Source organism: Rattus norvegicus, chromosome X, assembly GCF_036323735.1.
Source record: "Rattus norvegicus strain BN/NHsdMcwi chromosome X, GRCr8, whole genome shotgun sequence".
NCBI classification, from domain to species: domain Eukaryota; kingdom Metazoa; phylum Chordata; class Mammalia; order Rodentia; family Muridae; genus Rattus; species Rattus norvegicus.
Window position 1 is genome coordinate 54,095,055 of NC_086039.1, and position 21,420 is coordinate 54,116,474.

The 21,420-nt window shown below is 39.2% G+C and overlaps 1 protein-coding gene across 9 annotated transcripts in view; it reads right to left on the minus strand.

Annotated features, from left to right (window-relative positions):
* Positions 1-11,653: 11,653 nt before the first annotated feature.
* Gk (glycerol kinase) overlaps positions 11,654-21,420 on the minus strand; it is an 83,233-nt gene continuing 73,466 nt past the window's right edge. For 7 of the 9 annotated variants that reach the window (XM_006256987.5, XM_006256988.5, XM_063280322.1 and 4 more), the window contains one exon: positions 18,250-20,703. In XM_006256987.5, the coding sequence (XP_006257049.1) occupies positions 20,693-20,703 (11 nt within the window). In that variant the 3' untranslated portion in view covers positions 18,250-20,692. Of the gene's footprint in view, positions 18,190-18,249; positions 20,704-21,420 lie in introns of those variants that run through there. The other 2 variants (XM_008773276.4, NM_024381.2) reach the window with 2 other exon arrangements.

Consider the following 21,420-nt stretch of genomic DNA (forward strand, 5'->3'; position numbering starts at 1 on the left):
AAAATGTAGTGTCAGGGAGTTTTAGTGATCGCCCCAAAACAGACAGGAGCCTATCTGATGCAATCACAGTAGGGCCGTTTTTATTCAAGCTTGCTCAGGCTCCACCATGCACCCCAGTGAGTGCGCAAGTGTCTAATTGGAAAGCTACTGTGGCCTTTAACATAATTGGCTGGTGCTGGGAGTCATAGCATAAGCATAATTTCTATTTCCCTCTGTATTTGATGGTCGTTATACAGGGGATGGTTTATAACCTAGGGGTGCAGAGCTATTGGGGTAATAACCTGGAGATGCTCAAACATGTGGCAAACATTTACAGATAGAAAGCAGGTAGTGGGCCATAGAAATATCCTGCCAAATATCCACTTGGCTCTGCTAGCTCAGCAATTAACAAGAATACAGGGGCACGCCTACCTAGCCATTTGATACAATATGTGTGAGGGTAGGTCATCTGAATATCTTTTAAACTTAAGTATTGTTCTTTTGCTTCCTTAATTAAATGGAATTATATCATTTCTCTTCTTACCATTTCTTCCACCCACTCCTCCCATGTCTCTTCCCTCCGATTCCTCCTAATATCCCCCTTTACCCCATCTCACACACATGGCCTCTTTCCCCTTGGTTACTATGTGTGTATGTATGCTATGTGTGTATGTGTATTATGTGTGTGTGTGTGTGTTTACTATGTGTGTATGGGTACAGCCTGCTGAGCTTGTCTAGGGTTGATTGTTTATGATTTCAGGCCTTCTCCATCAGATTCTCAGTATGAATCCCAAGCTGACCTGGATGTGATCTTTCTGCATCAACTTTCTTTTTCTGGACTTATTTACTTAATTTTACATATATGAGTGTATTGTCTGCATGCATATGTGCACCATGTACCTGTCTTGGGTCTGAGCTGATCAGAAGAGGGTGTTGGATCCCTTGGAACTAGAGTGGCAGATGACGACAACTACATGTGGGTGGGTACAATCATCCCTTCTTGCCATTAAAGTGATCCATGCACCCACCAGTGCTCTTAACCCCTGAACCTTCTATTCAACTTTCTTCCTGTTGTTTTTCTCCAATAATTTATTTCTTATTCACTTTACATCCCAATCACAGCACCCCCTCCTCTCCTCCCAATCCCACCCTTACAAATCCCTCCCCACATCTCCCCTACTTCTTCTAAGAGAAGGAGAAGGCCAACTTGGGTACCACCCCACCCTGGGACACATACTCCCAGCAGGACTAGGCATATCGTCTTCCACTGAGGCCCAATGAGGTAGTCCAGGTAGGGAGAAGGGGATCCAATGGCAGACAACAGAGATGGAGACAGTCCCAGATGCACTTGTTAGTAGACCGGCATGAAGACTAAGATGCACATTTGCTACAAATGTGTAAAGGGCCTAGGTCCAGTCCCTGCATGCTCTCTAGTTGGTGGGCTAGGTTAGTTGACTCTGTAGATCTTCTAGTCATGTCCTCATGTCCTTGACTGCCCGCCCCGTCCCTCAGTTCTAACCTCCACTCTTTCATAAGACTCTCCAAGCTCTACCTGATGTTTGGCTGTGGGTCTCTGCATCTGCTTCTATTCCCTGGTGGCTGAAGCATCTCTGGGGATAGTTATGCTAGGATAGATAATGGTTTAGATACAGAACTCTGAACTTACCAAGATAGGGTAGATGATAGAATACTTTAAGTTGCTAAATATAAATAGACATTATGAATGTAACTCCTACCTAATAATTTTCATAAGTGTTTCATTTCTGTTCCTATTGAATGTTGTTTAATATTATGAGAGAAAGAGCCTTTCTATTTAGACAACAAAAAGGATAATTGTTTAGGTTTGGTGCATTGCTATGTATTGGAGTGTTACATGCTGTATCTCAAGGTCTAGTTGCCTCCAAACTAGACCTCAAGTAAATTCACCTGTATACTAGCTTTTGTTATGAAAAACGTGCACCTTAATTTAATACTATTGGTTGAATAAAGATGCCTACAGCCTATTGCTATGCAGAAGAGAGGTAGGCGGGGCTTCAGTTCCCAGGCTTGGAGTCTGAGCCAGAGACCAAGGGGAGAGAGGAGAAAGAAGAAAGAAGTCACCATGAGGTAGGTGCATTATGAACGAATGGCCATGAGGGCCAGCCTGTTGGAGTAGGAGTAGCCTAGGTACAACATTGGAAGTGGTATCTTGGTGTTATTGACAGGGAAGTAGATAAAGTAGCATAGAGAATAGATATTAACCCAGCTCTAATGCTTTATGACTTATTATAAATATAAACATTTTCTGTCTTTTATTTGGGAGCTAAATGATCAAAGGCAGGGTAGAAACTCCTAAATAATATTTACTGCGACATGTTGTTGTCCAAGAGGAATCTCTAATGGGTGAGACACACTTAAAGAAATGTTTGACATCCTTAGTCATTGGGGAAATGCAAATTAAAATGATTCTGAGATTCCCATCTTTCACCCATCAGAATGACTAAGACCAAAAACTCCCAAAAACTCAAGTGACACCACATGCTGGTGAGGGTGTGGAGAAGGAGGAACAGTCCTCCTGCTGGTATTTCTTAAGGTTCTTTATCATGATACCAACCTTGTCAACTACTATTACCATTGACTTTTATGTTAGCCACCAAAGGCCTAAGATGAAGAATATCACCGTGACTTGATTCAGTCAGCCATCTGGAAGCACTTTCATTGCATATGGCATCAACCAAGTTCAGGTCTTGCTGGGCCTTGAACACTGAGGCTGAGTCTCTGTGACACAATCAGGTGTGTGGCAGCAACTTCTCAGAGATTCATTTGCTTTCATTTCTCCTATAGCCTTTATCAGAGGCAACCAGCATACTCTGCAGTTTACTGAGATCAGGAGTAAAGTGTTGCTATATACTGAAGTCTTCTTAGTTCCTTCTGCTAATCTAAAATGTGTGTGTGTGTGTGTGTGTGTGTGTGTGTGTGTGTGTGTGTGTGTGTGTGTGTTTCTGCGTCTAATTTCTAAGTGTATGTTAAGGCCTACTCATTTCAAAGGCCTCTAAAAAATCTTATTACAGACTACCAACTGAAATTAAAAATTGTCTGTAGGATGATGTCATTACGTAGCAAGGCGGGTCCAGGATAAGGTGAAACCTAACATTGGATGAGAAGGAAGGGTAGGTGGGGAAAAAGTCTAGGAAGCAGAGAGGAGGAGAAGTGGGAGAAATCAAGATGGAGATGCCGGAACAGGATGATCCAGATCCAAGTGGACTAGGTCAATTTTATCTTGTCTAGGTGGGCGGTTTCTATCTTTATTAATTGGTAGTGAATTTATTCTGTGGCTGTACTGTAGATTAAGAATTTAACATATAAATCTAATTGTTAAGCTACAAGTTTCTAGAGCTTTAATTTTACTGGGCTACAGGGGATGTGAGCAAAGTTCTTAGCGGGCAGAGAAACAACCTGTCTTGGTTCTGGAAGCCGTGCTAGGCTATGGAACAGCTGGAGCTAGCGTGACTTGGTGCCATGATGGAACGGCCCGCAGAACGCGATGTGTGTGTCAGGCGAGGTAACAACCCAGCAAGCGGACAGTATGTGAAAGTGGCTGAGAAACAGCCAGAGCACATGGCTCGCACTGATCTGCATATATTGTCCTAGAGATTGAAGGCAGGGCTTCACTTGTGTTATGAAGTGCTCTAACAATGAGGTACACCCTTAGGACACTTCAGAATTTTTTTAAAAAAATTTTTTTACTGAGAAGTTTGACTGAATAATCTACCTAGTGTAGAAGATTAGCATGCTTACCAACTACTGGGCTGTGTATATTAAAATTTGTCCTATCTGCTTTGACTACACAAAGTCGTAGACATCTTGGTATGGGATGTACCATTCTGAGACTTCAAGAGGTCTTACAGTGTCTACCTTCTTCCCTTGAAACCTAGCCTACCATGAGATATCTGACCTATCGCACTGGACAGGTGATAGGGAAACAATCAGGGTTACTCTGGCTCACAGGTCGTTTCCTGCTAAATGTATGTGGGCCACTGGGGTCAATTAGCCTCTAGCCTGCTGGCCATCTGACTACAGGTGCAGGAGTGATTCAAACGTGTCCACCGGAAATGTTTCTGTTGCAACCAGACTAGACCGATGATGTACAAATCTGTGATCAATAAAATGGCTGCTGTCTCAAGACACTAAGTTCTTTTGAGGATTTGGTTAGCATATATTATTATTATTATATTAATTAATATATAAGTATATATTAATTATATTAATTATTTGATTATGACATTTCCATAAATGTCCATAATCAAATAATAGTCATCCCATTAGTCTTTGCAACACTCGTAAATCCTCTTCCTTTTTCCATATACCCCTTTCTACCTCAGCATTGTGTGTGTATGTGTGTGTGAGAGAGACAAGTGAGTTGCTTTAAAGTTCTTTGTACCAACATGGGTGGGCTGCACCACTGAAGAAAATCTCTCTCCTTCCACTACCAACCATTTATCTGTGCCTAAATCATCAAGGAACAGTGGAACCTCATGAGCCCTCCCCCACTTTCCACTCCATGACAAGATATTAGCGGGCCCGATGTTGTGCTAATCCTGTACAGGAAATCAGAGCTGATGTGAGTTCAACAGGCACATCATGCTTCTATTCATTCATTCCTCCCTACTCCCGCTCATTCATCCGCTGTACAGCATCTTCTAGGTCAAGATAATAGACAACTGATGCATGAAATTCATTATCAACTCTTCCACTAAGGCGGGCATAGCATTTGCTGTACACCTGTCATCATTGCATTCAAGAAGCTGAAGGAGCAGGAGGATCATGCATTGGAAACCAGCCTTGGCTTTGGTATTGAGACCCTGCCTCAGAAAATAATCCTCAACTGAAATTGAATTATCGATATATATATTTTGAGACAGAGTATTACTCCATAACCTGACCTGGCCTGGAATTCAGTGCTGTGGTAGTGTAAGTGCCTTCAGCCTTCCATGTGCCTGCTGAGCTTACAATCATGAATCATCATGCCTGGTTCTTAGTTGAAAATTTACTACCAAAGCATCACTACCTTATTTTCTTTTCTTCACTATTCTGAAAATATATTTATCTGAAATATGATAATGCTCTAAGAATAGTTTACTATAGTAACAAGTTCTTCTTTGACAGAATTGATTTTTTTTCCCGTTTGATTTCAGGAAAATGTTTGAGCTAATATAGTTAAAATGGTCAAGTTCATTTGAATACGCCACAGTCAGCTGATTACAACAGCTTGGTAAGAAAAAACTGCATCTTCTACTGTCCAACCCTTACCCTTAGGGGCACTAAAATTATCTCTGCTAAAGCAATATTTAGAAATAAGGCTCATTATTCCTTAACCTAGAAACCGGAAAGCAGAAAATGAAGTAGTATAGTCCTAAGGCCATTCACTTTATTGCAAGCTAATATCTTTATTAATATGGTTTAGATAAAAATCTTTTTGATGACTTTCTATAAGAGAGTTCCCCAAACAGATTGGCATAAAAACAGTGTCTTTGACAACACGGTCATAGTTGAGTATTTTTAGCATCTCTATATACAACAGCATTCTCACTGACTGTACAATGCGCAGAAATGGATCCTTCTCTTAAGCACTAGTGAATTCAGATTATTCCTCAATTACAAAATAGCTTATTGTGTTAAGAATAATATCCTAAAAGCAAAAAAATATTACCACTTCATTTTATTGTTTTTCCTTTCAGATGCTGGGGACGGAACCCAGAGCTGCACAAAGGAGATGCAAGTCTTCCATCACGGAGCTGGTTTCTTATTCCAAGTACAAAGAATTCAATTTAAAATAGTTTATGCTCCCCCAAAGCTAAGGAATTAGGAAGTAAAATTATTGTTTCTATGACTCCCTTATGATTGAAGGAATTTAATTGCAGCTTACTGACCTAGGGTTAGATCTATTGTGAGTTTTAAAACAGGCATACCTTTTCCCCATATAACTGCATGTATTTTTCCATGCATAATAGTTATAAATTAGATTATTTACTGCTTTCCAAAATCATTTGATTTTAATAATTGGTACTACACTGCTTGGGCTCAAAAGACAGAATAAAAATGCTCATGGCTTGTGAGAAAATATATTGTTTTGCCTTATAATTTTGTACAAATAAATGAAAGTTACAAACAAAATAATGAAGAATGAAAATGTATTATTATGTATTGAGGCTCCAATATTGGCCTTGAAATTAATTTGTCTTATATTATCTTGTATTATCCTGAGTGAACCTACTAAGAATGTATTTATTTAAAAAAAGAGTGTATTTATAGTTGCATGAATTTAGGGAAGTATATATTGTATAATTATAAGAGATATTTCAACTATCCTGTGTTAAATTATAAGGCATGAAAAGAAATATTGAGCTGGAAGTGGTGTTACATGCCACTTGTAATCTCAGCACTTGGAAGTCTGAGGCAGTAAGGTCACAAGTTCAAGGCTGGCCTGCGCTAAGTATTGTGTTCCAGCTCAGTCCTACACAGCAAGACTCTGTCTCAAACAAACAGATGATTAACAGCAGCAATAACACAAAAGGATAGATAAATTAGATTTTTATAATGGGTTGAAAAGCCCAAGGAAAATTAACGACTCATCAAAGTGTCAGTATGCATAAACTATCAGTTAAGCCGTTATTTTTTATGACCCTAGCATGGTAGACCCTAGCACCGTAGCAGTCTTTCTGTATCCCAGGGACACTTTCTGGCTTTTGTTTAACTGTGATTACTAAAGACAACTTTTTGCCACACAAACCGCTGGCAGTCTACAAAGAAACCTGACCTTGGGTAGCAGTGCCACCTAGTGGCTAAATTAGTTCCTCGCAAGAAGCTGGTTTTTCCTAAAAGTAACCAAAGCCATTAAGATTCTATATGAAATGCCCATTAGCCAACTGATAAAATAGTTTGGCTGATAGGTGAGGCAATTGCAAAGGAGCGCAGAATTTGATTGATGCATCGTTCAATTCATTGCAATAGTATGTTTTATATACATAGAAGGAAATGGTTCACCATCTGTACATTTTGTGATAATTTGACTTTATAACATCTAAATTAAAGCTCAGTGTGCGCTGGGCATGTAGCTCCTTTTGTAGCGTGCTTGCCTAGGGTCAATGCAGCTATGGACTCGAGCCTCAGCATTGCATATGGCAGGCCTGGGACTGGAAGGCAGAAGCATAAGAGTTAGAAAATGAAGATCACCCTTGGTTACACAGGGAATTCATAGTCAGCCTGGGCTAATTAAACAACTAAAAAAATCCTCACTGGATGTGCTGTAACCCCAGCATTTAAGAGGGTGGGGAAGGGAGATTGCTATGAGTTGAAGGCCACTTTGGACTGTGGAGTAAGAACCTTTCTCAAGAGAAAAAGAAAGAGAAAAAGAAAAAGAAAAAGAAAGAAAAAAGCCAAATCAAAAGAATAAAAAAAAATCCATTGATTTCAAAGATCTGTCTACTAATGATCTAGTAAAAGAAAAACCAGTTTCACACTTTGGCTTCGCTAGTTCTTTGAGTGAAGGTCATAAATTCTTCACTTAATCTACTCAAGTTCCTCAGCTCAATCCTAGACGCTGGAGCTGGTATGGAGGCCTCAGTTTCCCTTAATTTTGAAGGCAATCAGTTTTGGCAGTCAGGTCCACCTAGCAAGGATTGGGTGCACTTCAATTAGCCAAATATTGTCACTGATGTTAGTTCGGAAACAGACGCTGGAATCAGCAGGCTCTCGTTCATGCAAAGCTGAAACAGGTATGAGCCTCTGAGAAGGAAGGAAGGAAGCTTCCGTGTCCACTGTAGAGAACCCAGTATGGGGAAATTGGGTATCTGTCAGAAACTCACTCCTACTGTTACTGTTTTGTTCTGAAGCAAAATAGCTCAGGGTGTGCTTCTCATTGTGCAGGCTTCATAGAAAACTTTAAGAATCTCCCTTATAGTTACACAAGCATGCTCAATAAAAATACACACTCCGTGTTGGGGGAGAGTGTCCTTACCAGCTGGACATAAAGTCTTGTATTTAACGTCTAGCATGAAAGTCGCTATTAGTCAAACTTGGTGGCACATATGTGTAATCCCAGCAGTTGTGAGCTGAGGGCAGAAGGATTTGCAGTTTGGGTTTCAGGGGGAATCAGAATTATAGCCACTGTGATTATTTTCAACCCTTTTTTTTTAAGGATCTACTACCATGGTAATAAATACAGTAATAAACACACGTGATAAATACAGTAAATCATACCCAGCACATGGCCCACATTCTGGCCAAATGTTTGAAGGACTATCTGGATTTTTTTTTGTCCATCTTTTTTAAATTGGGTATTTCTTATTTACATTTCAATTGTTATTCCCTTTCCCGGTTTCCGGGCCAACATCCCCCTAGCCCCTCCCCCTCTCCTTCTATAGGGGTGTTCCCCCTCCCCATCCTCCCCTCATTACCACCCTCCCCCCACAATCACATTCACTGGGGGTTCAGTCTTGGCAGGACCAAGGGCTTCCCCTTCCACTGGTGCTCTTACTAGGATATTCATTGTTACCTATGAGGTTGGAGCCCAGGGTCAGTCTTTGGGTAGTGGCTTAGTCCCTGGAAGCTCTGGTTGCTTGGCATTGTTGTACATATGGGGTCTCAAGCCCCTTCAAGCCCTTTCAGTCCTTTCACTGATTCCTTCAATGGGGGTCCCATTCTCAGTTCAGTGGTTTGCTGCTGGCATTCGCCTCTGTATTTGCTGTATTCTGGCTGTGTCTCTCAGGAGTGATCTACATCCGGCTCCTGTAGGCCTGCACTTCTTTGCTTCATCCATGTTGTCTAATTGGGTGGCTGTGTATGTATGGGCCACATGTGGGGCAGGCTCTGAAAAGGGTGTTCCTTCGGCCTCTGTTTTAAACTTTGCCTCCCTATTCCCTGCCAAGGGTATTCTTGTTCCTCTTATAAAGAAGGGGTGAAGCATTCTCATTTTGGTCATCCTTCTTGAGTTTCATGTGTTCTGTGCATCTAGGGTAATTCGAGCATTTGGGCTAATAGCCACTTATCAATGAGTGCATACCATGTGTGTTTTTCTGTGATTGGGTTACCTCACTCAGGATGATATTTTCCAGTTCCATCCATTTGCCTATGAATTTCATAAGGTCATTGTTTTTGATAGCTGAGTAATATTCCATTGTGTAGATGTACCACATTTTCTGTATCCATTCTTCTGTTGAAGGGCATCTGGGTTCTTTCCAGCTTCTGGCTATTATAAATAAGGCTGCAATGAACATAGTGGAGCACGTGTCTTTGTTGTATGTTGGGCCGTCTTTTGGGTATATGCCCAAGAGCGGTATAGCTGGATCCTCAGGTAGTTCAATGTTCAATTTTCTGAGGAACCTCCAGATTGATTTCCAGAATGGTTGTACCAGTCTGCAATCCCACCAACAATGGAGGAGTGTTCCTCTTTCTCCGCATCCTCGCTTTCTAACCTCTGTGATTGTCCAGATTTTCTAAGAATTACTTTTACTCTCAAGCAAGTAGATTTATACTAAATAAAAACTACACAGAAATATTCATTTTACAAGGAACTCCTCTGGTCAGGTGAGAAACCAGATATATCATGTGAATTGGCAAATAGTCACCACCATTTCTATTAGATTCACTTGCTATTTGTTGATAATTAATCAAAGCAGTAGCTTACAAACAGACACTACTTTATCCTGGAAAATGTGCACGGGGTGATTTGTGGAAAATGAAATGCTGAAAGTTTCTATTGAAATTGGGAAAGATAATGAAGAGATGAAATTCTTTAGGAAAATTAAGAAACAGTTAAAAACTTTCCACCTGGGGAAGAGTGAGTCATTAATTATGTTTATAAACCTGCTCTCATTTACCAGGTCGCTCTCATCTGCCCTGTAATATTTGAGTGTGATAGGGGAGGGGGCGTGGGTTGGCTGCGCACTCTCATGTCAGTATACTCAGTGAGCAGAGCCTGAGAATGTGAATGGGAAGGCAGAGTTCGTTTCATAATATTTTGTGCACTAATATTAGCAACTGAATTATTTTTTTCCTCTATAGCCCAGTCAGATCTTAAATATAAGATCTTCCTGTGACAGCCTCCTAAATATTTGGGATAATGGGCATATGCTAAGAGGCCTAGCAAAAACATTTTTATTTTCAATGTCAATCTCTTGAAAGACGTTAGGGAAAGTCGACTAGGCATTCCCACATCATTAAGATCTTGTTTAGGCGGCCATATTCTTGAGGTAGCATGGGCATAGCATCCCTTTCATGTCTAGGAGACACAATTTCACAACAGATTTCCAAGTCCTCCATCTCTCACAATCTTTCTGTCCCCTCTTCCTAGATGTCCCCCGAGCCTTCAGATTTAGGGGTTGTGAGGTAGATGTTGTAGAACGACCACTAAGGCTGGTCATTCCACAAACACAAATAACGACAACACCGATAGACATGTTATCATGAAAAGGGGAAATCTCATGGGTCCCACTCCGAGACAAAGAACTCTAGGCAACTGATAAATGTTCAGAGAGGGGGAATTAGTGTTGCCCAGGGATGAGCCCCTTAATTGCTCAGCCCTCAAATCACATGCATACAAGCAATATTAAATGGACCCAGAAAGTTGTATTTATATATTTATGCACACACACATACACACACACATCTGGGTATTACAACAATAATTGAAGAAACGAGGCTGTGAATTTGAGAAGGGGTGAAGGAATGAGGGGAACATGGGGGGAGCTTGAACAGAGAAAGGAAAAGTATATTTTAATTCAAATTATTTGTAGAAAGTCAGTTAGTCAGACAGACAGACACACACACACACAGACAGAGACAGAGACAGAGACAAAGACAGAGAGCAAGTTAAGCAAGCCATAGGAAGCAAGCCTGTTCCTTCAGGGTTCTTTCCTCAGCTCCAGATGGAATTCCTGCCTTGTCTTCCTTCAGTCATGGACTGTGATTAGGGTATGCAAGTCAAACACCTCTCCTACCCCTGCAAAAAGTTCTTCAATACAGCAAAAAAAATCTAACTTTTATTAACATTCATTTTTCAAGGAGTAATACATTTTATTTCTGGGATCCCGAACTCAAAACCCCCTTAGAGACCAGGCGTTTATGTTTCTTTTAGATACATGCATATTTAAAATCCTTCTGTTTTAAACAATCCCAGAGGTGAATCTGGATCACTAATTCATGACCTCCGAAGATGTAAATTACATTTAATTAATTTAATTCACAAGCTGTGAAATGCATACTTTAAGTATGTCACTGGATTTCGGTCTCCTCCTAAAGCAGCGAAACCATTACATCTATTTTCAGGATGCTTTCATCTTCTCAGAATAAAACCCTGTACCCCTTAAGCCTCACTTCCTGTCTCCCCTCCTCCACTTCTGGCCATCAGTAAACCCACTTTCTACAGATTAACGTACAGATTTCATTCTTTCTTTACTGCCGAGTAGTAGGCCATTATGTACACATGTCGCACTTCCATTATTCATCAACTGAAGGACACTGAGCTTGCTTCTGTTCCCTAGCTATTGTAACCAGAGTGCTGAACATGGCCACCCAGGTATCAGTGCTGCAGGATGTCAAGTCGTTTGGTCATGTGTCAAGAAGTCTTATAGTTGGGTCATATGACAAGTTTTATTTTATTATATTTTTTTGAGAATGTTCCACACCGACACACTGATTTCCAGAGTGGCTGCACCAGTTTAATTCCATCAACAGTAATGGGGGAGTAATCCCTCTCCCTACCCCATTTGTTGTCAATTATTTTTTGATCTTACACATTCTAACTGGCATAAATATTATACATAATGAGGAAACGAAACGAGTCCCAGAAAGACAAACATTGCAGGTCCTCTCTTACTGTGGACCTTCACTCTAAACCTTTTTATTTGAGTAAAGAACCCTTAGTCACTGAAGAAGCCCGGAAAGTAGATAAGGACTATTGTGGGGGGGGGAAGGTAAGGGAGGGACAAGCTCTACCTAGAGAAGGGGACAGTAAGAGAGTTGTGCTGTGAAGTGGGAGAAGGGGAAATGGTGGGATGAACTTTACAGACTAAGGAAGTGTAATGCAGAGAGAGAAAGAGAAAAGAGACATAAAACACACTAACAATGTTTGAGAAAGGTACAGGAAAATACATTATTTATAAGTTTACTTAAAATACATATAATATATGCACACACATGTGTATGTGTGTTTTAAACGGAATTATGCCACCCAGGGTGACAAATGGTATCCCCAAGAGTCACAGAATATCCAACAACACCCTCAGTGCCAGTCATGGGAAACTTCTCTTCAAACTGTTGGTCAGCAGTTTCCAAGAGACTCCCAAAGTAATATGAGCTATTGTCATCGCCTTTGATGGCCTCCCATTGCCTTATTTGAAAGTAAGATCCATTTGCTGAAGAGTAAACACAAGCTGGGCCCAGGACTGGGAGACTCGAGTTGCCACTGACCTGAAAACTTTCTTCCTGGGGATTAGTTCCCATGGTACCAAGGAGGTACTATGCAAGCACCAGCTGTAAAGTCTGTGAACCATAACAGGGATTACCCTGACAAGATGTGGCCAATGGTATAATAGTGGCATTATTGTTTTGGAGGTAACCAATATCTTTCTAATTGAAATTAAGTCCTGCTTTGGAAGGCCAGCCTGCTCCTTTCTGAAGGGAGGTGGAATGGTGTGACTCAAGGAGAGAGGGAGGTGGCAGGGAGAGACTGTGGGGAAGGAGGGGTGGACAGCAATCAGAATGGAATATATGGGAGAAAAATAAAAAAATAGAAAAATTAGGAAAAAGGAATTAAAGCCTGATCAATAGGGAGGAATCCATGCCTGGTTCCATAAAGGTAGGCAGTTGCCCACAGTTGGAAAGGGCACATACCTTAGAGGAAAACTACTACCACCATTTTCCTAAAGCAATTTAATTTCTAACTGCATTCTAAATACATACTTTTTTACCCACAAATAAATGTAGCCCTCATCAAAGGAACTCGATTTAACAGCTGATAGTGACTATCACAGGCCCCTGCAACTGTTAAAGCAGAATAAGAGTCTCCGCGGTGGCCAGCCCCAGTTGTCACATCTACACTGCAACCAACAGCTCAGGGGACATCTCAGGAGGCAGAAAATCTATGAGACAGAAGACCCGGAAGCCTGCTGCTGGATGGTCTTTTATTTGTGACAGGGAAGCTACAGCCATGCGATCTCAACAACATGGTTGCCTAAATGGCATCTGCATAAAGACAGCACCAATCAACATGGCCATGTGGATGGCTAAAATCTCACACGGCCCTACCTGTAGGTAAAGAACTATAGGAAAGCAATGCCAGCTAAGACGAGAATCCATGTTGGTAAGTGGTCCAATCCCAAGCTATCATCCCTAAAAACATACACACATGTAATCAACACTAAACGGCTTTAGTAAGTCATTAATTTGAGGAAGAGTGAAGTTGCGACATATGGGGGAGCTGGAGAGGGAGAGATAGGAATGATATAAATATAGTACTTAAAAATTTAAATAAAACTATTAGACAAGATGGATGAAGCAAAGAAGTGCAGACCGTCAGGAGCCGGATGTAGATCTCTCCTGAGAGACACAGCCAGAATACAGCAAATACAGAGGCGAATGCCAGCAACAAACCACTGAACTGAGAATAGGACCCCCGTTGAAGGAATCAGAGAAAGAACTGGAAGAGCTTGAAGGGGCTCGAGACCCCATATGTACAACAATGCCAACCAACCAGAGCTTCCAGGGACTAAGCCACTACCTAAAGACTATACATGGACTGACCCTGGACTCTGACCTCATAGATAGCAATGAATATCCTAGTAAGAGCACCAGTGGAAGGGGAAGCCCTGGGTCCTGCTAAGACTGAACCCCCAGTGAACTAGACTGTTGGGGGGAGGGCGGCAATGGGGGGAGGGTTGGGAGGGGAACACCCATAAGGAAGGGGAGGGGGAGGGGGATGTTTGCCTGGAAACCAAAGAATTATTATTAAGTATTAAATAAATTAAAAAAAGAAAAAAGAAAAAAATAATTAATAAACATAATTCCTTTTATCTAAAAAATTTTAAATAAAAACTATATTCTGTCTCTACACATTTGCCCATTCTGGATCCTTATGAACAGTCATACAACACATGGAGTTTTGTCTGTCTGCTTTCACTTTGCACAGTATTTTAAGACTCAAGATGTTTTAAACATTTTTGATGAATATTCCTTTGTTCATACATACAACTTTTGCTTATTGTCTCATCAATGATTAGATCATTTCTGCTGTTTCCTTTCTAGATATTATGATTAATGTTTCTCTAAAAATTCAGGTTAAGCCTTGAAGTGTCAAATTTTTTAATTTTTGTAATTAGTATATTAGCAAGTATTGACAGTATGCACACTAAGTTTTAAAGTGGCTCGTGTGTGTGTGTGTGTGTGTGTGTGTTGTGTGTGTGTGTGTGTGTGTGTGTGTGTGTGTGTGCATGTGTGGGTGCTCATGATTTTCAACTTGTTTTTTTGGTGCCATAGAATCATTTTATCCTGTATCCAAAAGGTCAGTACAAATAAGTACTTGTGTTTTGACCTTCGAAGGGAGTTTCAATCTAGAAATTCTCTAGACTAAATTAACCTATGAAGGTTTGTCTTGTTAATTCATGTAGGAAGACCCAGATTACAGTGGCCATTTCTTAGGCTGCACTGTATAAGAGTAGAGAAAACGAGCTGGAGCGTTAAGCAAGCGAGAATGCCTTTTATTCTCTTTTTGCTCTTGACAGTGGATGTGCTGTGGTTAACTGCTTTAGTTCCTGCCTTGACTTCCCCAAAACGATGTAATTTGTAATTACAAACCAAAACCCCAAACAAAACCTTTCCTCCTTTAAAAAAGGAATGGGGAATTTGTTTTTTTTTCAGCAGTTTCAGTTTATTTGTATATTTTTGTGTTGCTTGGTGAACACAGGGCTTCATGTATTCTAGCCAAGTATCCTGTCACTGAGCTACATCTTTATCCTTGTCTGGTTTTAATAGATAGGACACACATGTACCATAAGGTCATGTGATTATTTGGATGAGAATCACCCATAGGCTCATATATTTGAATGCTTGTATCCCACTCAGTGGAACTGTTTGGGAAGGATGAGGGATTTCTACCTCTATGTGACTAGAGGTAGACTTTGAGGTTTCAAAAGCCCTTGTTCCTAGTTAGTTTTCTCTATGCCTCTTGCCTGAGGGATTTTCTGGTCCTAAAAAAGCATCAACCAATCAAAGCTTGTGTAAATGTAATCCCAGGAGAGGGACAGGTTCCAGGTCAAGCAAGAAAGTGAACTTGTGAGTCAGGGGAATCCCTGAATTGAGGTCCAAGAGTACCATTGTATGAAGCTGTGAAAGTCAAGCCTGGATTGTTTTGGAGACTCTAATATGTTGAAGATGTCTGCTCTTTGGTTTATCTACTCCATAGAGAGTAGAACCAGCCAAAGGAAGGTGGGCTGCAGTCAGCAAAGCTGGAAGAGTAGGGCTAAGCTCTTTGATATCAGACATGGAGCTACAAGATTTGGAGTTTAGTCTTCTGGGTTTCAGTCTCGCTTTAGTTCAGTCTTTTTGGAATAGTAATGCATATCCTGTGCCATTATATGTTGGAAGTGTGTAACTTGCTTTTTTAATTTACAAGGGTTATAATTAAGAGATTGTGTTTAGAAGAGACTTTGAAATTATATTGAGATTGACATAAACTATGGGGACTTTTGAAGATAAAGTAACTGTATTATACATTATATGGCTATAAGTTTATAGAAGCCAAGAAGTGGAATGTGGTGGTTAAAATGAAAATGGTCCAGTAGGTTATGTTTGAATTCTTGGTCTCCAGTGGATGAAACTGGGAAGAATTATGGGGTATAGCTTTATTAAAGATGTGTCACTTGGGGCAGATTTTGGGGGTTTCAAAATGTTCCCTTTCAACATCTCTTTCTGCCTTCTTTTACAAAATAAGGATGCAAGCTCGCAGCTACTGTTCCAATGCCATGCTCGCCTGCTACCTGCAACGATGGCCATGAACTCAACCTCTAAAATTAATTTTAAATCCCAATAAACTAAGATAGTCATGGTACACCAGCTTAAAATGAGTTACAGTAGCAGATTGATGGTGATCGTATCGCACTTCTTTAATCATGAAGGAAACAGTCTTTTCAAGATCTTTCGTTCAAATACGATGACATGTCCTTTTCTTAAACTCCAGACTGTGCTCACCTTGATTTACGCACTTGACAACATTTGATTTCTCACTACCAAATGAATGGGCTAAAATAGTTTTTGTTTTTGTTACATTTGAATTGATGATTGCATTCTTTTATGTCCTATCAAATGTAAGACATGCATTCATTGGTATTCACATTGTTCTACAAAAGGCTTTTTGTAGTGACTTTTCTTACTTATACCAGAAAACTAGACTTACAGTGCTGGAGGACTTTAATGCTTTTCTCCTAAAACAGACATTAAACTGTTGTTTTCAGGTATTATTTGTAGCTCTTTAGACTATTAAGAGAACATTTACGAATATACAAAAGATAATGCTGTCAAAGTCACTTTTTTGCCAAATGAGAATGACATTATTTAACTAAGAGAAAATACAATTTTTAAACACATTGTGATTTACTTATTTACTTGGGGGGGGTGACAGAGAGAAGACTTTAAAAAGGTGGAACTTGTAACTAGGAGAGGGAGACAAACTACATTCAACACAAAAGCACAAGGGGGCTCGTATTTGGCAGAAGTGACAAAGTAGATGACAAGTGTGACAATTAAACCCTGTTCTTTATATGTTAACCCAGACAAGCAAAAAAGAAAAATGGGGTAATGGCTTAGTGCCTCAATGAATAGCATTTTCAAACTGGCTTGGTATACTTAATGTGTGGGTTTTGCACCATTTTACACAATATGAGTTTGCAGTAATTGATATGTTCAGGATTTGATGTGCTTTAGTGATTTTTGTGTCTGTGTCTATGCTTTTAGTTTTGATTTTGTGTTTGTGTGGATGGTACGTGTGTGTGTGTGTGTGTGTGTGTGTGTGTGTGTGTGTGTGTGTGTGCAAATGCCTGTGGAGGCAATAGGATTGCATACATGTTCTGGAGCTAGAGTTACAGGCTCCTGTGGGTGGCTCAATGTGGCTGTTGGGAAAGTGAACTTGGGCCCTCGGTCAAACAGTTCATGCTCTTAACCACCACGCCATCTCCGCAGCTCCCAGTCAAGCATAATTTTCTAAGACTATAAGAAAATAACCAAAAATTTAGTTTTGTATTTACTAAAATAAACCTAAAATTAGAGGCCCAGTTTAAAAATAAACATAAGCAACCTATCTAGACTAATATATAAAGTGTTTGCAAGTGTAAGTAACACAATGGATATTAAAATAGTCCTTTCAATTAAACCCTTACTTGTTCATAAGTTACATGTTTCATGTTAAAATGTGGCACACTTATCCAGGAATCTGCAACTTGCTTTTCCACACATTCTAAATGCTTCCATTTGTTTCTAGACAGTGTCCTCATTTTCTTGCAAAGCTACACATTTTCTTGTGATTGTATTATAGTTTATTCATCTAATTGCTTTTTCATGTGTCTTTTGGTGATTTAAATTTTTTACAATAACAAAATTCACTTGTGAATGAATTATGTAACAGTTAAAAACTAATAAGATTTATCATATCTAATAATGGAGAATAAAGATTGATACAGTGGTGCACTTAGGAGGCTGAAGCAGGAGGATCACTCTGTGTTCACCTGAGTATGGTCTACATTAGAAGACAACACACACACACACACACACACACACACACACACACACACACACACACTCAGACACACTGTGATGGTTTGAACATACTTGGTTGAAGGAGTGGCCCTATTAGGAGGTGTGGCCTTGTTGGAGTAAATGTGGATTTGTTGGAGGAAGTGTGTCAGTGTGTAGGCAATCCTTGATGTCCTAGGTCAGGTTTCCCCCAGTATAGAAGAGACCCTCCTCCTAGCTGCTTGTGAAACAGCCTCTCCAGGCAGCAGTCAGATCAAAATGTAGAACTCTCAGCTCCTTTTCCAGCACCATGTCTACCTGGATGTTGCCATGCTTCCCAACACGATGATAATGGACTGGACCTCTGAAACTTTAAGCCAGTTCCAATGTAATTAAATGTTGTCCTTTATAAGAGTTGAGTTGGTTAAGGTGTCTCTTCATAGCAATGAAACCCTAACGAGGAACACAGGGGGTGGGGTGAGGGGTAGAAACAGAAAGACAAAAAGACAGAAAGAAAATGTAAAAGCTACTTAATTTTAATACTCCACAAGAAAATTTTAAAAAGACTTGACGCTCTTGACGTTGGGCATGGTGGCATATGTCTTTAATTCCAGCAGTTGGAAGAAACAGAGGCAGGCAGAACTCTATGAATTCAAGGCCAGCTTGGTATACATAGTGAGTTGCAGGACAGGCAGGACTACATAGCAAGACCCTGCTTCAAAAAAACAAGAATACCAGTGAAGAAGCATTAATGCACTATTTGTTTTATGGATCAATTGGAGAACAAAATGTGGAGATGTTGGCATCACCATGAAAGAGCAATAGTGTTAGCAGTCGTGTTCAGACCTCCTTGACTAACTCAGGTAGACAGAGGTGAGGCGAAAGATGAAGCCTACAGATATGTTGGTCTCAGCTAGAGAGACTCTACTGATAATGGCCTTGGGCCTCGACAATGGATTTTCTGAAAATGCTGAGGTAGAAACTGTTTAGTCTGTTCTATCTGAATGGTTAAAGGTGTTTATCATTCCAGAAACCACTTCTGCTGCTAATTATCTCCTCGGTGCATGTGAACAAGTGTTAAAAGGTGACTTGTGTCTGCTGAAACATCTCTGTTTACTGAACTTTCATCTGGAAATGAGAAATGCGAATAAGAAATAAGAGGTAAATTTATTTTAAGTAAATTTACCATTAATTGTCAATGGGTACAATTTCCAACATTTATAAATCTTCCATTTTGTAGAAAAGTTAATGTTATTTTAAAATTACTGGAACAGTGATTCACACAATTATTTACAATGAACTCAATCTGCCTTTGTAGAAATATAGTTAAGCTTAAAAGTGTCACTGCCATAATAATTTCACAGTACCTTTCTATATTTATGTCACTTAAGTGGCAGCTGTATCAGTAAAAATCCAGCAAATTCAATCATTAGGAGCAGCACAATCAGAATAAGAAATATAATCTACCATTAATTCCAAATAAAACTTTTTCTATTAATATATCAATATTTTCCATTCCAAAAGGACAAAACAAAATAATTAGAAGCATCATTTTCTTATTTCTTTACTATAAATCAAATTTTAAATTGATGTTAGGAAACTAGGTTAGTGAGTTATAACCAATAATTCTAAATATTTGAGAAGTTATTGGTTTCACTGGGAGGCATTTGCAATGATAGTTTTTTTTTTGCCAGTTATGACATTAAGTAGAGATAATTTTATATCATACCAGAAAATAAGAACATCTTATTAATTGGTAATAACATTTGGGAGATATTATTGGCTTTATTCACACATATTTTTCTACTTAGCTTTTGAATTTGATTAATTCCTCAATAGGAGCTCAAATATGGAAAACATAAATTCAAAGAAAAAATTTTATTTGGATTAGAATCATGTTTTGAGAAGAATATTTACTGTTACATTCCACAGTTACTTTTCTTCCAGCTGAGATAATTAAATGGTAGAATATAAGAAATATAGTTGAAATTACAATACAGTACATTTTATTTTATTGATACTGAATACATACTTAAATTTCAAATTCATGATAAGAAAATTTTTCTTCTGGTAAATAATATGCATAACCGTTGCCCAAAAATGTGTACAGCTTGCCCCCCTCAAATTTATATACATAGTAGTCCACTTAAGACCAGCCCTCTTATAACTTACTGAATATAATGTGCTCTTAATTTAAAAATGGGCTACCCTCAGCATATAAAATATATAGGTATGTATGTTATACATACAGAGTAAAAATATAAAAAGGAGGAATGAAAAAAAAAGCAGAAAAAGAAAGTATTCTATCTATCCCTGTAAGATCCAGACAGAAAGCCATGAAGCCATGACAATTAGTGAGACAGTGTAAAACACCTGAAAAATTTCAATTTTGGCAAACACTGTACAGAAAATGTCTAAGCAACAAGAATAGCAAGTTATTATCCAATAATGCTTTAGACGTTTCCATTGAAATATCCAGTGGTGTTGTGGTCTTCTAATATGTAGAAAAGACATCTGAGCTGTTAAAAGCAAACAAGCAGGAATCCACTCATTTTGAAGAGGTGAGTAACAACCCCTTCCTCAGACAAGTTTAGGCCAGCAGCATCTGGAATATACTGGATGACACATTTCAATGGACAGGATACAAATTCATCCTAGACCTTAAGGGGAATAGTATAGGGCATCATGAGAGTGGAGGCAGGGGTCAGTCCCAAAGGTCACTGACCCAATCTTAACTGTCAATATCAAAAAAAAATATTAAATGTTTCTGGAGGATTCTTTCTGCTGCATTTTCTTTGTTTCAAGGCATAGGTCTGCTTGGAGGATCATGCAGCGAGTGCTTTATGGGCAAAAATCAGAGTCTATGAATAGTATCATTAGATTATGAGACAGAATAGTCAGATTTTCATATCACGTTAAAGGGCTTGCATCTTGGGATTCTATGAGGTGGTATTATTTATGGGATACCTAAAAGGGGACAAAAACCATAACAGTCAATAAGGCATATATGCATTTCAGGAGTTAAAACAATAAAGACTATTCAATTATTTTAAGCTACAAATTCTATACTTTCTATGCAACAAATTCCGTTATTTACATATAATGCTTCATAGTTAAGAAGCAACAAATGTAACTGGGCCAACTTCAAAATTAGCAAATATTACCACTCTTGCTAACTCTTTGCTAAGGCAAAGTGGCTACTACTATTGAATCTCAGCCAATGTCACCAAAAAGAAAGCCTAAAGATGGTGACCGGAAAGGAAATCTATTTGTTTTGCTGTTTAATATATCATTTAACTTAGAGACACACTAGATGTCTCAATTTCTTTAGAGTTGGGAACTTTTCATGCTATCATAGTATCAAAGGAGAAACATAAAACAAAATCAATGAAGCTTTTCAGCTATTTTCCCCTTATCTTTTCTAGGTCGTCATATAGCAAAAATACTCAGGATAATAAAGTAATAGAACATTTTCTAAAACAGTAATTATTGGTGTAAAGTTAAAGTTCTCATGGCAAGTTGAGTTTCCGGTTAAACATTTCTCAGAAAGAGAAAGAGAACAAAAGTCTAATAATTCTGTTATGGTTTTGTAGACATGGCTTTAGCATATTAGCATCAATACCAAAATAAGCTGTTGTTAGTACAGAAGTAGGTGATTAAAAATTTTATTCTGAGTATGCTTAA